Source organism: Canis aureus, chromosome 4 (assembly GCF_053574225.1).
Source record: "Canis aureus isolate CA01 chromosome 4, VMU_Caureus_v.1.0, whole genome shotgun sequence".
Classification (NCBI taxonomy): Eukaryota; Metazoa; Chordata; class Mammalia; order Carnivora; family Canidae; genus Canis; species Canis aureus.
The window spans coordinates 24,331,080-24,347,259 of NC_135614.1; the positions used below are offsets into that span (position 1 = coordinate 24,331,080).

Consider the following 16,180-nt stretch of genomic DNA (forward strand, 5'->3'; position numbering starts at 1 on the left):
AGTGAATATTCATTAGCACGCCCATGCTATAGTTAAGAATACTGAGTCCCAGAGTAGCTGCAAGCTAAGAGAATGCTTCTGATCCCCTTCTGGGGAAAGCCGCTTAGAGGCCTAATCATGTCCTTGAGTTGGGCCCAGGAAGAGCTGGCCCTTCGGAGTGCCAAGCTCTCTGAGTAGCCAAGGCCTCGAGGGGAGAAGGCTCCTGGCCAGGTAGACCATAAGGAGCGAGGGCTCTGAGCCTCGCGGCGACCAGCTACTCTGTGACGTTGGGTACCTTAGCTCTCTAGAGTTCAATCTCCCCAGTTGGGGTTGCCCAACAGAGAGCAGCCCAGCCAGGGGAGGGCAGGGGAAGAGGCAGGAAAACAGAAGGACCTCTCGGGGTCACTTGCGGAGAAAGGGGCAGGGCAGGTGCTCCCTGGTGCATGCACTGCTGGCCTCCTGCCTGCTGCCATCCCCTGCTTTTTCTGGAAGCCACGTCCTGCCATGAAGTGTGGCCTTGGTGCCAAGACTGCCTCCCCTATCCCAGGGGGACTCCAGGCCAGGGCTAGGCAGCTCTGTGTGAGGGGTGTGGGCTCCCTCCTCCTTAGCAGAGGCCAGCGCGGAGCTGAGATAACAGCTGCCTACAGGCACCCACTTTGTCTGCAAGGCACACTGCAGGCTCTCTCCACTCCCTGCTCTTGCTCTGACCCTGTGCCCCCCCTCCTTTCTTCTTCTGACCCGCCTACTGCGTCCTTGTGCCAAGCGCCCCACCTTCCTCCTGCCTCTCTGACTCCCGGCATGACTCAAGCTTTCCCTGGGCCCTTCCCACAAAGTGTAGTTCACAGGCTGCCTGCTGGCCCCCTCTTCCCTTGAGATCCAGCCACTCCAGTGCTGGGCACGCAAGAACCAGGCTGGGGGTATCCCGACCTCTGCCCCCGCACCTCCACCCCGGAGCCCCTGAGTCCTGGCCAGGATTCCACTTGGAGCTGTGACAGTCTGGACTTTGGAAGAAGAAAGTGGCGCCTCCCTGGTGTAGGGCTTCTGACCGTGAGCTGAGGAAACCCAAACCAGAAAGATGCCATAAGTTACCCCTGGGGACCCAGAGCGGGAGCTCCTGGCTGAGTCTGGAAAGTGGCCCACATTCTCCTGGGGCGCCCACACCGGTCCCTGAGCTGCAGCCTTGCTAGGCTGCCAGGAGTCAGCTGACCACTCCGCTCGCAGCTCGCAGCCCCTCAGTATAAGGACAGGTGGGCGCCGGCATCTGGGAGCGGGCCAGTGCCCCCACCCCAGGGTTCAACCAGGAGGGTCCCCAGGGAGCAGGGCGCAGAGACCAGTGAGTCCCTGGAGCCCTGAGGCAGAAGGGGCAAGGAGATGCCACAGGTGTCAAAAGCCCGAGGCGTCCCCTAGAAAATGCTGGGGCTGTCCCCGCCGTGTCTGTGTGTCTGTGTCCCGCGCCGCAGCAGCCACTCCCGCACGGGGCTCCCGGCAGCCAGGGGCCCGCAGGCAGCAGCTGGGGCAGCTGTCAGAACACGCGGATGTGCCGCCGCCCAGGGAGAGCTCGCCCCGCAAGGAGGAGACGAGACGGGGCGAGGGGGGGCTCCGCGGCGACCCCCTCCCCCGCGGGGTCGTCCCGGGGCGCCTCCCCGCGCCCGCCCGCCCGCGCAGCTCCTGCAGACCTTACCTCGGGAGGCGGCCAGGAAGACGGCGAGGAGCACAGGCCCCCAGCGCCGGCCGCCGGCCTCCGGGCCCAGCGGGACGCCCATGTCGCCGAGGGGCGGCGCCGGGAGCCCGGGAGCCCGGGCCGGGCGGGCGCGGGCCGCGCAGGGGAGCTGCTGGCGCTCCGAGAGCCGCGCGCACGGCCGGCGCGGAGACCTCCGCGGAGCGAGTGCCGAGCGCTCCGTGGGCTCCGACAGCCGCGGCTCCCGCCCCCCGCCCCGCAGCGCCCCCGGGGGGCCGTGGGGGGAACTGCCTCGCCGGCGGCCCCGCGGGAGGGGTTTCCCCGGTGACTCACGGGCTCCCCGCCTCTAGGGGAGGCAGCGCCTGGCCTGTGCGCTCCGCGCGGCTGCGCTCTCCCACGCCCCCCCCCCCCCCAGGGCCGTGCTGCTGCGCAGGCTGGACGGTGTCACCCCAACTCAGCAGGCTGCGTCCCCATCGCGGGTTGTGTCTGACCTCACCCAGCAGCCTCTGAGTTGTCTGGGGGCAAGCACTTGTCCCCAGCACCCTCCAGCCAGCCCGGGGATGAATGAATGAGCGAATGAGTGAAGGAAATCTAACTTTTGCAAAGGGCTAGGCAAGTGGGAGCCGACTTGACTGTAGATCCCAGAGCCTGCAAAACCCTGGTGCATGCACACACACACACACACACACACAGACGTGGCACAGGTGCAGGGGTACACAGCAGCCCTGGCACCCCTACAGATGCATGTGCGTGTGCATCTGGCAGCGTGTCCCGTGGGAAATCATCAGGGCTCCTCTCCCTCTAGGCCCCAGCATCGCTTCCCACTTTGCACCCTCTCTAGCTCCCTGTGCCCTGGATAGCCACAGGACCGTCATGCAACAACCCCCTCAGTCCTCTGCTCCTGCACTGGCCTCCCCCTCTCCCTCAGGGCTCAATTCAAATCCTTCCCCTTCCCCAGGGGTCCTGAGCTTCCCTGGCAAGCACCCCTCCAGACCTCACTCTTCACACCCCAGTTGCCAACCAGCTGATCTGCACCTGGACAGATCTGCCCTCCTGAGCTAGACTGTGAGCTGCTCTGCCTGAGGTTCCCAAGTCCCTGGCACAAAAGTGGGCACCAAGAAGGTGTCTAAAGCACTCTTATCTGAATGAAAAAACCGAGAAGTAAGCAATTGGCTTCCTAAATGGAGGAGTGGGGGTGGCTGTGCCTAAGACCAGGGGTCAGGAGAAGGGGGGTGGGCACAGCTGTTGTACCATCTACCCCAGCCTTGCAGAAGCTTCCCGGGACTTTGCTGGCCCATTAGGGATCTTGAGCTCATGTGACCCAAGCCTGAAGGACAGAGGACCACTAGAGTCCATCTGGGTTAGGGATCAGTGGAACTGAAAGGTAGCCAGGAATTCGGGGTGCCCCATGGCTGACCTTATCCTGGCTAGAGGCTCTCCTGGAAGCTCAGTCCTGGGGCAGAAAAGTGATACAGAGGAAAGGCTTTTAGTACTAGGTGACAATGCCTGGGCCCAGTCCCCCTGAGATGGGAGCCCCGGGGACCGCCAGGACATAAGTGGGTACTTCATCACGATCCTGACCTTGTGACTCCACTTTGGGAAACAGCCCAGGGCCTTTCCTGCTGGCAGAGTGTGAGCTCTTCCACCCACAGGAGGTAGAAAGCCAGGTAAAATCAGGTGGAGATTGGGCCCTCTTCCCCCCCGGCCAGCCTTGGACAGACATGAGGTGGGGTCACTGAAGGGTGAGACCCTAGAGCACCTGACCTTTCTCCTTGTATCCCTTCCTGGCCTGGCCTCACCCAGGCCACCCTTGAGACCAGACTCCTTCTGCCCCAAGGCCTAGAAGGTGGATAAAGAGTGCAGATCCGGGATTAGCAGGAAGGAAGCAACTACCCGGCCATCCCCTCCCCCCATGAGCCAGAATACCTGATTGGGGGCCCAGTGGGGCTTCCTTCCACTTCCTTCTTCCCCACCACACTGCCCACTGGTGTGCCTCCTGGGCTTGCATCAGAGTGAGACACAGGCATTGCCTAAGGTGTGGGCATGGTCCAGAAACCTCAAGCACTGTTTCTTCAGTGCCAGGGCAGGAAGGACCCAGCTGAGAGGGCCTTTGGGGCACTGACTTCCTCCTTACTCCAGAGGCTGCAGAAAGTCAGACCCCTCCCCTTCCCTCCTACCCTCAGGCCGGGTCACAGAAAGAAGGGGGCTCTGTGGGGTAACCCCTGAAACCTGCATGATGGTTAGACCTACTTCTGGGAGTCTGGGGAAGTGGGAAAGGCCAGCACTCCTGCTCCCATCAGCGAGGCTGGAAAGAAGCCCCTGCCTCAGGCTCTGCTGGCACCTCGGGAGGACTCCACGCTGGGCTCCTGGCAGGTGAGGAGTGCTCATAGCTGCATCCAGGCCCATGCAGAACCATGAGATGAACACAGCAGCCTTCCTATATGGCCATTTTTTTTCTCAAACACTGGAGGCATCCACCCTTCGTTGACATATAATTGACATAACAATATTCTATTGGTTTCAAGTGTCTATCACAGTAGTGAATCGATATTTTATACGATATGAAGTAATCCCCATGATAAGTCTACTCACCATACAGAGTTTTTACACTATTATTGGCTGTATTCCCTACACCATACTTTTCATCCCCATGGCTTATTTATTTTGTAAGTGGAAGCTTGTACCCCTCCCTAGTCCCCTTTACTTTTTTCACCTTTTATTTTGTTAGTTCATTTGTGTTTTTTATTCTACATATAAATGAAGTCATACAGTATTTTTCTTTCTTCATCTGACTTATTTCACTAAGCACAATATTCTCTAGGTCCACCCGTGTTTTCCCAATGGCAAGATTTCATTCTTTTATGGCTAACATTCCATTGTATAGATATACCACATCTTCTTCATCCGTTCATCTGTCCATGGACACCTGGGTTGCTTCCATGATTTGCCTATTGTCAATACTGCAAAAATGCATGTATCCCTTGGAATTAGCGTTTCTGTATTTTGGGGGTAAATACCCAGTAGTGCAATTACTGGGTCATAGGATAGTCCTATTTTTGACTTTTTGAGGAACCTCCATACTATTTCCCACAGTTTGCATTCCCACCAACAATGCATAATGGTTCCTTTGATTTGCATTTCCCTGTTGATGAGAGGTATTGAGCATCTTTCCATGTGTCTGTTGGCCATATGGCTGTCTTCTTTGGAGAAATGTCTGTTCCTTTCTCTTGCCCATTTCTTAATTGGATTATTTGTTGTGGGAGTGTTGAATTAGGTTCTTTGTATATTTTGGACACTAACCCTTCATCAGTATGTCATTTGCAAATATCTTCTCCCATTCTATAGGTTGCCTTTTAGTTTTGTTGATTGTTTCCTTCACTGTGCAGAAGCTTTTGTTTTGATGTAGCTCAGTAGCTTATTTTTGCTTTCATTTTCTTCCCTCAGGGGACGTATCTAGAAAAATGTTGCTGTGGCTGATGTGAGAGACACGATTGCCTATGTTCTCTTTTAGGTTCTTTATGGTTTCAGGTCTCACATTTAGGTATTTCATCCATTTTGAGTTTTTGTGTATGGCGTAAAAAAGTGGTCCAGTCTCTCTCTTCTTTTTTTTTTTAAGATTTTATTTATTTGGGACACACAGAGAGAGAGAGAGAGAGAGAGCATGATCAGAGGGAGAGGGAGAAGCCGACTTCCACTGGACAGGAAGCTTGTGAGGGACTCAATGCCAGGATCCCGGGATCACGACCTGAGCCAAAGGCAGACACCTAACCAACAGCCATCCAGGGGCCCCAAAAGTGGTCTAGTTTTATTCTTTTGCATGTAGCTGTCCAGTTTTCCCAACATCATTTTTTGAAGAGACTGTCTTTCTCCCATTGAATATTCTTTCCTGCTTTGTTGAAGATTAATTGACCATATAATTGTGGTTTTATTTTCAGGATTTCTGTTCTTTTCCATTGATCTAGAACACTTGTGATTTTTTTTTGTCTTTTTGATAATAGCCAATCTGACAGTTATGAGGTGATATGTCATTGTGATTTTGATCTGTATTTCCCTGGTGACAAGTGATGTTGAGCATATTTTCATATAGCATTTTCACCTGCTATTGGCCATCAGCAGGTCTTCTTTGGAAAAATGTCTATTCAAGCCCTCTGTCCATTTTTTAATTGAGTTATTTGTTTGTTGTGTAAGTTTTTTATATATATCTTAGATATTAATCCCATATTAGATGTATAATTTGCAATGATCTTCTCCCATTTAGTAGTTGCCTTTTGTTTTGTTGATGGTTTGCATGCAAAAGCTTCCTTTGTTGCCCTTGACTGGAGAGAGTGAGCCAAAAATATTGCTAAGATTGATATCAAAGAGCTCGCTACCTATGTTTTCTTCTAGGAATTTTGTAGTCCAGGTCTTACATTTAAGTCTTTAATACATTTTAAATTTGTTCCCATTATATATTCTTGCCTCCTTTGTCATAGATTAATTGACCATATATGCCTAGGAGTTTTTTTCTCTGTTTTATTCTATTGATCTGTATGTCTGTTTTTGTGTCAGTTCCACACTATTATAATTACTGTAGCTTTGTAGTATAGTTTGAAACCAGGAGTCATGAAACCAGGAGTCATGATCTTGCCGGCTTCATTCTTTCTCAAGATTGCTTTGGCTATTTGGGGTCCTTTGTGGTTTCGTATACATTTTAGGATTCTTTGTTCTAGTTCTGGAAAAAATGCTTTTGGTATTTTGATAGAGATTGCATTGAACCTATAGATTCATTTGGGTATTATGGACATTTTGACAATATTGATTCTTACAACCCATAAGCATCACATATATCCTTCCATTTTTGTGTGTGTCATCTTCAATTCCTTTCACTGTCTTCCAGTTTCCAGAGTATAGGTCTTTTACTTCCTTAGTTTAAGTTATTCTCAGGTATTTTATTCTTTATGATGTAATTATAAATGGAATTTCTTAATTTCTCTTTCTGATAGCTTGTTATTAGTGCATAGAAATAGTCAATTCGTGTATGTCAGTTTTGTATCCTGTGACTTTATTGAATTCATTTATCAAGTTCTAATAGTTTTTTTTGGTGGAGTCTTTGGGGTTTTCTATATATAGTAGCTTGTCATCTGCAAATAATAACAGTTTTACTTCTTCCATTCCTAATTTGGATGCTTTTTATTTCTTTTTCTTGTCTAATTGCTGTGGCTAAGACTTCCAATATTGAGTAAAAGTGGTAGGAGTGAACATCCTTGTCTTATTTCTGATCTTAGAGGAAAAGCTTTTAGCTTTTCACCATTGATGATGTTAGCTGTGGGTTTGTCATATATAGCCTTTATTGTGATGAAGTATGTTCCTTCTATATAATTTTGTTTAGAGTTTCTATCCTCAATGGATGTTGAATTTTGTCAGATGCTCTTTTTGCATCTATCAAGATTATCATATGATTTCTATCCTTCATTTTGCTAACATACTGTATCAAGTCAATTGCTCTGTGGTTGTTGAACCATTCTCACATCCCTGGAATAAGTGCCATTTGATTATGGTGTGTAATCTTTTTAGTGTATTGTTGAATTCAGTTTGCTAATTGTTGAGGATTTTTGTGTCTATGTTCATCAGGAATACTGGCTAGTAATTTTCTTTTTTCATGGTGTCTTTGCCTGGTTTTGGTATCAGCCTCAGAAAATGAGTTTGGAAGCATTCTTTCCTCTTCAACTTTTTAGAGTAATTTGAGAAGGATAACTACCAACATTTCTTTAAACATTCGGCAGAATTTGCCTGCAAAGCTGCCTGGTGCTGGACTTTTGTTTTGGGAAGAGTTTTTAAATTACTGATTAAATTTATTACTTGTAATCAGTCTATTCAGATTTTCTATTTCTTCATAATTCCATCTCAGAATATTACATGTTTCTAGTTTTTAATTTCATTGACCTTACTATTTTTTTAATCTTTATCTGTTTATTGCCACTCTGATCTTTATTTCTTCCTTTTACTAACTTTGGCCTTTGATTGTTCTTCTTTTTCTAGTCCCTTTAGGTATAACGTTAAATCATTTATTTGGGATTTTTTCTTGTTTCTTGAGGTATACCTGTATCACTATGAACTTTCCTCTTAGAATTTTTTTTTTTTGCTTTATCCCATAGATTTTAGAAAGTTGTGTTTTCATTTTCATTCATCTCAAGGTATTTATTTTTTCTTTGATTTCTTCATTGACCCATTGGTTGTTTAGTAACATGTTGTTTAACCTTTATATATTTGTGGGGTTTTTTTTAAGTTTTCTTCTTAGAATTGATTTCTAGTTTTATACCACCACGGTCAGAAAAGATGCTTGATATGATTTCAGTGTTCTTAATTTATTAAGACTTGTTTTATGGCCTAACATGTGATCTATCCTGGAGATTGTTCCATGTGCATTTAAAAAGAATGTGTATTCTGTAGTAGGGGGATGAAATGTTCTGTATATAGTTATTAAGCCCATCTGGTCTAATATGTCATTGAAAGCCAATATTTCCTTATTGATTTTCTTTCTGGATAACCTATCCATTGATGCAAGTGGGGCATTAAAGTCCTATACTATTATTATACTACTGTCCATTTCTCCCTTTATGTCTGTTAACATTTGCTATATATATATATATATATATATATATATATATATATATATATATAGGGGTGCGCAATGCACACGTGTGTATTTTATATATGTGTGTATGTGTTTCATATGTGTGTGTGTGCACACATGTGCACACATGCACATGCACTTTGTTGGGGGAATAAATCCCCACCACCATTTTTAATAAAAATGAACACAAACACATTATGGAAAAGATAAAATCCATATGAGGATTCAAAGATAACATGAGAGATTTCGAAGATATTTCCTTCTTAAGACACTTCAGAGTATTCTTCTTAGTTTATGCGAGTTCCTTCTCTACCCTGGTAGAAAATTTTGAGAAATGTTAAAATAATGCATTTCCCCTCTCTGTGTGATTATTGTTTTAATAAAGATTCATTGAGATTCTAAGACCCAGAAGAATGCCTCCCTGATAGTGGGATTTAGTCCATGTGACTAATGACCACAGACCAGAACCCCAGGAAGTTTGAGCTAGAAGGAACTGTAACTATCAAGTCAGGTTCTTTATTAACAGAAAAAGTCCAAAAAGGAAATGTAATATGCCCAGGGTCACAGAGCTCCATCTCAAGGGTGTCAGCCCTACCTGCTTTGGAAACAACTTTAGCAACCACCTAACGCCCACCCCTCCAAGATCCACAGCTACAGCTCAGTGGACTCACTGCCTCCTCGGGGGCAGTGAAAGTCTTCTTGGTTCTACATCTTCTGCCCATCTATCCCTCTGGAGATGATTCCAGAACCACCCAAGCTGAGTTCCAAAGCCCCAAGAAAAAGATACGCACGAGCTGTCTGCATCCAGCCTTTTTTTTTTTTTTTTTTAGCACTTGTTTTCTGTTCTGTGGCTTTGGCCATGGGCTAGTAGTCATATTCCCTCTACCCAGACATCTTTGCAGTTATTATAACCTTATTATCTAATATTAGTCACTAATTATGGTTTGTCTTAGTCAAGGTCCTGGCAGGAAACAGATGGTACACTCAGGGCTCAGCTGAAGAGAGTTTAATGAGGGGACTGTTTACAGAGGATTGGTGAAGCACCCATAGAGCAGCAACTGCAGGAAGCCATTACCACCCACACATCCAAAAGGACAATAAGAGGAGGTGAGGTGGCATGAGCCCAGCGAGAGCTGGAGCCATGGAAGAAGGGCCATCCAGCAGGAGAAATACAACCCCTGGCACAACTGTAAAATTGTGAAAGAAATGCCCCACCTTTCTTTCTCCCTTCCTCCTGGCTTCTGCTAGGACCTCCTGTTGGTAAACCGCATCTGGAAGCCAGATGGGAAGGGAGCCCAGATGAGGCAGTCCACAGGGGATGTCCTCCCAGGTGGAGAAGCAGAGAATGGCAGGGGGGCAGCGCAAGGGACAGAGAATACCAGCACAGAGCTCATTTCCTTCTCCCATTTATCCACTCTGCTTGTAAAGTGCACCTCAGTCATGTCTCTATGGTTCTTGAGTGCTAATCACTGAGTTCCAACTGGCTGGATATTTCATGTGGTCTGATTAAACCAAGCATCAGCCAGGAATGGCCTGTTGCAGGAGAACATATGGCAGAAAATGTTGCTGCGGTGAAGTCATGTTCTCTGAGCTTTATTTTTCACGGTTCAACAAATCCTGCCATTTAATTGCCCCAAACCCAGTGTCTTGCCTCTTAAAAATGCCAAAAATAGGTATTTCTTCCATTTCCATGAATAGTGGGTGAAGCTTATTACTGTGTTGGGCTGAGAACATGACATCCTTGCCTTTGGTGATCTGGCAAGAGGCCCAGGGTCAGTAAGGCCCCAACCCAACCGAAGCTGTGGCCCGAAGGTAGTGACTGAGGTTCATCTCCTATGCTAATTTTAATCACTAGGTTGCTGTGCTGACAAGGATCATGAGGTTGCATCTAGCTTCCGCAGTGCCACGGTTGATTAGTGATGTCTGCCACGGGCAGAGGTAAAGGGGTGGGGATGGCAGTGCCATCTTGGACCTAAACAGTTACCTAGCTTGGCTTTTGGAGGAGCCTCTGTGATTTCCTCCTCTGCTAGCCTGTGACTGCCCACATTCTCATCCTTCTCTCTTTGTCTCACCATATTGGATCACGCTGAGTGATCCCAGCCTAGGAGAACATCCAGCTGTCTGCACTTCAGTCCCTCTAGACAGCTGACCAAGGAATCTGACCACACTCTTCTTCACAGGCCACCACGCACGTGTACGTGACTATCGTGGACGAGAATGATAATGCACCAGTGTTCCAGCAGCCCTACTACGAGATCTTACTGGACGAGGGCCCGGACACAATCAACGCAAGCCTTATCACCATCCAGGCACTAGATCTGGACGAGGGGCCCAATGGCACAGTTAACTATGCCATTGTCGCAGGCAACATCATCAACACCTTCTATATCGACAGACACACGGTCAGCAGCTGATGGTGGGGTTTAGAAGGAGGCTCAGCTGGCTAAGGGGATTGGAAGGGACCTCAATGGCATCATGGGAGGTGGGAGCAGGGCAAAGATGGAGTATGAGGGGAAAGTATGGGGGCAGCCAGTGCAGAAGGATGCAAAGCTTGGATGGGATGGCAACAGAGGCTCCCCGTCATGATCAGGATGCCAGAGCACATCTCCTGGAGTGGTCTGAGAGGACCCCCTGAAGAAACTGGTTCCTGGGGTGCCCCACACCCACCACCCATTGATCCACCCTTGTCCCCTCTATTATCCCCCAGGGCATCATCAGTGCTGCCAAGGAGCTGGACTACGAGATTAGCCATGGCCGCTACACTCTGATTGTCACTGCCACAGACCAGTGCCCCATCGTGTCACACCGCCTCACCTCTACCACCACGGTGGGTGGGTGGGAGATGGGACATAGCCTCAACATGGGGGAGGACAGGGTTCAGAAAGCTCTAACAGGGAAGGGTAATAGGGAAAGATTGTCCAGGACAAGCACCTAAATCCAAGAGCCCTGACCTGGTCTTGGCAGCTCAGCAACACTTGCTGTGTGACTTTGAGGAGGTTGCTGAACCTCTCTGTGTGGCTGCATCTATCAGACAGATAGTGATGCCTGCCTTTCTCCCCCTCATGGGAAGAGCACAAACTCTGGTCAAACCAACAGAAGCTCAGATCCCTGCTCTTCCACTTCCTAGCTGTGTGACTAGGCAAGTCTGTTAACCGGCCCGAGCTTCACTTTCCTCCTCCACGAAAGGGAGATAGTAAAGGCTTGTCAGGGTGTGGGAGGAGCAGATGAGAAATAACCATTGTGCAGCAATAATAGAAGTTTGTAGCATTATTATTAATAATAATATGATGCCCATAAAAAGGCTCTGACAATGGCAATAACCTATCCACAGGCATAGCTTGAAAGGCCCTCCCTATCCATGATCCCTGGGGATTCTTGCATCCGCTCCATGAGACAGGATTATCAGACCCACTTTATAGATGAGGGAACTGGGCTCAGCGCAGGGCAAGTGGGATACAGCCCCCGCTAAGCTTGTCCACCATCTCAGGTGCTTGTGAACGTCAATGACATCAATGACAATGTGCCCACCTTCCCCCGAGACTACGAGGGGCCATTTGACGTCACCGAGGGCCAGCCAGGGCCCCGAGTATGGACCTTCCTGGCCCATGACCAGGACTCAGGCCCCAACGGGCAAGTGGAATATAGCATCGTGGATGGAGACCCTCTGGGTGAGTGGGGCCTGAGCTGGGTGCGGAGGGCGGCGCAACCCGGGGCCTCTCCTCTACCCCACTTAGGAGCAGTGGCCTTGAGCTCTCTGGGCCTCAGTTTCCCCACCCATAAGGTGATGGGTATACTCTTCTCCCACCCCTCCCCTTCTTCACAGGGATATGTGAGAACATTCTGAGATCTGAGACTGGGAGCCTTGGAGGATCAGAAAGGCCCCTTTGAGAATCAGATAGAAAATGCCCCTGCGTCACACCCAGAGGAAAGACTCCAGGGTGGAGGGAGGATGAATATCCTTGCCCCAAACCTTCAGGACCCTCTGGATGCATTTAGCACCTGGATTTTTCTGCATATCTTGTTACCATGAATAGCCTTCACAGCTACCTCGGTGACTGTCCTCAGTTGAAGAGGAGGGTTGGCCTGGAGGAGGAATTCCAAACTCAAAGGCCTGCCGGTGTCAGGCAGGGGACACACATGGGGGAGGGGGGTTAGGCAAGACAGCAGGGAGCAATGGAGCCTGTGACGGTCCCAGCTCAGCTCCTGCCAGCGTGGCTATGTCAAAATGTTGGCCCAGAGGAGCTAGGTCTTCCCATCTTCAAAACAAAAGCTAGAAATCCAAATCTCTGTGAAACATCCTGATTCTTAATTGATCATGCCATAAATATCTATTGAGCACCTACCATATGCCAGTCATGTTCCAGGTGCTGAGGATGTGGAACAGTACAAAACAGACATAAGTCCCTGCCCTTAGAGAGCATGTGTTCCAGTCAGAAGACTCAGGGGATGAACATAAGTGATTGAGTAGTTAACTTAGTATACTGGGAGGTGCTAAGTGCTATGGAGAAACACTCCATAGCACTTAGCTTAGCCAGGAGACAGGGAGGGCCAAGCAAAAGCTGTGATTTTAGGGTACACAGGGAGGACCTGTCCAAGGAGGTGACATTTGAGCAAAGACCTGAAGGAAGGAGGAGTGGGTCATGTGGACATCTGGGGAAGACCATTCAAGGCAGAGAGAACAGCAAGTGCAAAGGCCCTGAGGCCAGAGCATGCCCTGCCATGTTCACAGAGGAATATAAGGGCCCTGATGCTGCTGTGAAGTCGAGCGAGAGGAAGAGCAGGAAGGGATGAGGTCAGAGAGCTGGTAGCGCCAGATGTCTTGAGCCCCACGGAGCATGATGAGGACCTGGCTTTAGCTCCGAGTGATATGGGAACCATGGGAGGGCTTGGAGCAGAGGAGGTACACAATTTGACTTAGATTTTACCAGGACCACTAATTCCTCTGCCCAGAAAAGACCATTGAGGCTAAGGGGTGGAATGGGGGAGACTATGGGAGTCTGCTGCAATCACTCAGGCTGCAGATGGTGTGGCTGGGACCAGGCTGGTGGCATCAGAGGTGGTGACAGGTAGACAGCTCTGGTATATTTCAAAGATGGAACCAACAGGATGTGCTGACTTATGCGATGTGGAGAAAGTCTAAGATGACAGAGGGGTTTCGGTCTGAGCAACCGGAGAGAGGGCATGACAGTCAGCTTGTGGTAGGCTGCAGCAGGAGTAGGTGAGGAGGAAGAGGTGACGTTAGGTTTGAGATGTCAGGTGGGGGGACGCCTGGGTGGCTCAGCGGTTGAGCATCTGCCTTCGGCTCAGGGCGTGATCCCAGGGCCCAGGATCGAGTCCCACGTCGGGCTCCCTGCATGGAGCCTGCTTCTCCCTCTGCCTGTGTCTCTGCCTCTCTCTCTCTCTTTCTCTCTCTCATGAATAAGTAAATAAAATCTTAAAAAAAAGAGAGAGAGAGAGAGAGATGTCAGGTGGGGGTTAGATGCTCAAGCCAGGGCCTCAGGAGAGAGGTCTCTGCTGGAGGCAGGTATGTGGGAGCTGTCACCATAGAGACAGGGAAAGGCCCGAGATGAGAGGTAAGGACTGGCCCAAGGATAGGACGCAAGGTCCAAGGACCAAACATAGCACCTGGGGTGTCTTTGCAATCAAGAACCTAAAACTTTGTTAGAGCGAGGCTGGGAGCCTTGCTCTCCGTTCCATTTACTCCAAAAGTCCCTTCTCTGGCCAAACATTGTGCCTTCCACTTCTGACACCAGCAGAGCAAGGGACTTTCTGTGTTATTCTCACAAACACAGAGGCTTTATGGTTGCACGGGTGTCCCTGTGCCTGTTCGCCGGGCTGCCGAAGCTTCGTGCTGGGCAGGCAGCTGAGTCCCTTCTTGGTAAGAGGCCGTCACTGCACCCAGCTTTGGGGTCAGGCTTACACCTGTATCCTAGCAAACTGCAGGCTCCTCCCTGCCATGGGCCTTTGGAGTCATGAGCAAAACCTCCCGGTTAAATTTACACATGATCATGGTCAGCCATAGGAATTTAGGATCTTATGGGTGTGTCGCAGGAGACAGAGAGGCACCACACACACACACACACACACACACACACACACACACACACAGAGGAGTAACAGAAGCTTGGGATCCGCTTCCCCCAGGAAGGAAGAGTAGATGTTCCAAACCCAAAGATAACTTCAGGGTCCCAGAGCACGGCCCCATTGCAGGATGGACAAGTGAAGGCTGGGGGTGTGACTGGCTCCCACGAGGCGCAGCTTCCACGCCCCCCCCCCCACCGCTCCCCCTCCCTCCTGGTTCAGTGACACCATGGTGGTGCCTTGAAAACTTGACATGCTACAAATCAGGGCTGTTTCTGTGGAGAGCCAGTGTAGTGCCCCACCAGTGGTGAAGGCACATGCCAGGGCCACCCAGGTCCCAGCACTGCAGCCTGAGCCTGGAGGGGCTCCTGTTGGAGGGGGACACAGCAGGCACGACACTGTTTTTGCAAGGCCCACTAGGCTTGACAGAGAGGATCCATGGTCAAGAAATAGCTGGGAGGGATCCCTGGGTGGCGCAGCGGTTTGGCGCCTGCCTTTGGCCCAGGGCACGATCCTGGAGACCTAGGATCGAGTCCCACGTCGGGCTTCCGGTGCATGGAGCCTGCTTCTCCCTCTGCCTGTGTCTCTGCCTCTCTCTCTCTCACTGTGTGCCTATCATAAATAAATAAAAAATTAAAAAAAAAAAAAAAGAAATAGCTGGGAAACAGACCATATCCCCTTGAGCCCCTGGCTCTTACCTTGGCCTTCCCAGGACCTCCAGCGGCTCCTCCCAGTCAAGCCCACTCCTCAGACCTATCACACATCCTCATCCTTCTTGAAAGACCCCCACTGCCTGGGCTTCCTTTCCAGGTCCCCCTAATGATACCAAGACCTGCACAGATCCAGCACACATGAGGCGGACCAGGCTTTGTCCAGCCCCAGAGCAACCCTGCAATGGCACCTCTTGATTGGCCCATTCTCCATATGGGGACATCGAGGCAAAGCTCAGTAGCATGCCCAAGGGCACATGGGAGTGAAGTCAGGGTGCAGATGGAGTGGAATGGGGGCAAGCTGCTGAGGATAATTTGTAGTGGGGTCCTTGGACTGCCCACCTCCCCGATCTTCAATCCTTGAGCTGATTTCATGGGAGTCTAGCCCAGGCCCAGGCCCCCAGAGCCTTAGGCCTTAGGCCGCCCCCCTGAGCTCTCCGAACCCCTTTCCTTCCTTCAAGACAGTGGCTGGCTTTGGAGACAGGGCTGGATGCCATCTGATGGCACATGGTCAGGGGCCCAGACAGGGCTGGGAAACCCCTTAGAAAGGGAATCCCCAGATCTTGTGAGCCCTTGAAGTGTCAGGCTTAGGAAATCCTGCTTCAGATAGCTTGCACCCATCCAGGGAGGTACAGCCCATGAGGCTGCAGGTGGGCCACAGAAGGGCTGCCAGTATAGTCAGAGCAACCGGAGCTGAGGGCAGGGATGGTGAGGCCGGATGGGAAGGAGCAGGCAAAGAAGATTGTTGGCGGTTCGGGCCTCCACCCTTGCCCCCACGTCCAGATGCTGCGTGTCCACCAGCAAGTTGATGCCCCACTCTGGGCCTTTGCCCCCAAGCATCAAAGGGACAGTGAAGCAAGTCATTCCTCTCTGTCCTTAGTTCCTGGGGACAGTCCCCTTGCCTCCCCTGCTCTTCTCCTATCCCCCTGGGCTCCCTTCTGCCCTCCCCGCCACGCGCTACCTGTCCCCACCCTTCCCTCCCAGCACCCCCCACCCTGTGCGCTCTGATGGCGGTGTCCGGAAGACCACTGCCCTGTGCGTGCAGTGGGCTGAGACCTGGAGCCCTGGATTTTCGAATACTGGTTCTGGAATGAGCTTAGGCAAGTTGTCACCCTTCTC

General features: G+C 50.3%; 2 protein-coding genes across 4 annotated transcripts in view; one reads left to right on the forward strand and one right to left on the reverse strand.

The window, feature by feature from the left end:
* The window catches only part of VSIR (V-set immunoregulatory receptor), a 31,224-nt gene extending 27,544 nt beyond the window's left edge, over nucleotides 1-3,680 (reverse strand). The window contains exon 1 of one of the 2 annotated variants that reach the window (XM_077894891.1): nucleotides 3,584-3,680. In XM_077894891.1, the coding sequence (XP_077751017.1) occupies nucleotides 3,584-3,665 (82 nt within the window). In that variant the 5' untranslated portion in view covers nucleotides 3,666-3,680. Of the gene's footprint in view, nucleotides 1-1,660; nucleotides 1,890-3,583 lie in introns of those variants that run through there. The other variant, XM_077894890.1, reaches the window with a different exon arrangement.
* CDH23 (cadherin related 23) overlaps nucleotides 1-16,180 on the forward strand; it is a 364,939-nt gene that overhangs the window by 319,552 nt on the left and 29,207 nt on the right. For both annotated transcript variants that reach the window (XM_077894887.1, XM_077894886.1), the window contains 3 exons: nucleotides 10,451-10,672; nucleotides 10,978-11,097; nucleotides 11,758-11,938. In XM_077894887.1, coding sequence (XP_077751013.1) covers nucleotides 10,451-10,672; nucleotides 10,978-11,097; nucleotides 11,758-11,938 — 523 coding nt within the window. The remainder of the gene's footprint in view (nucleotides 1-10,450; nucleotides 10,673-10,977; nucleotides 11,098-11,757; nucleotides 11,939-16,180) is intronic.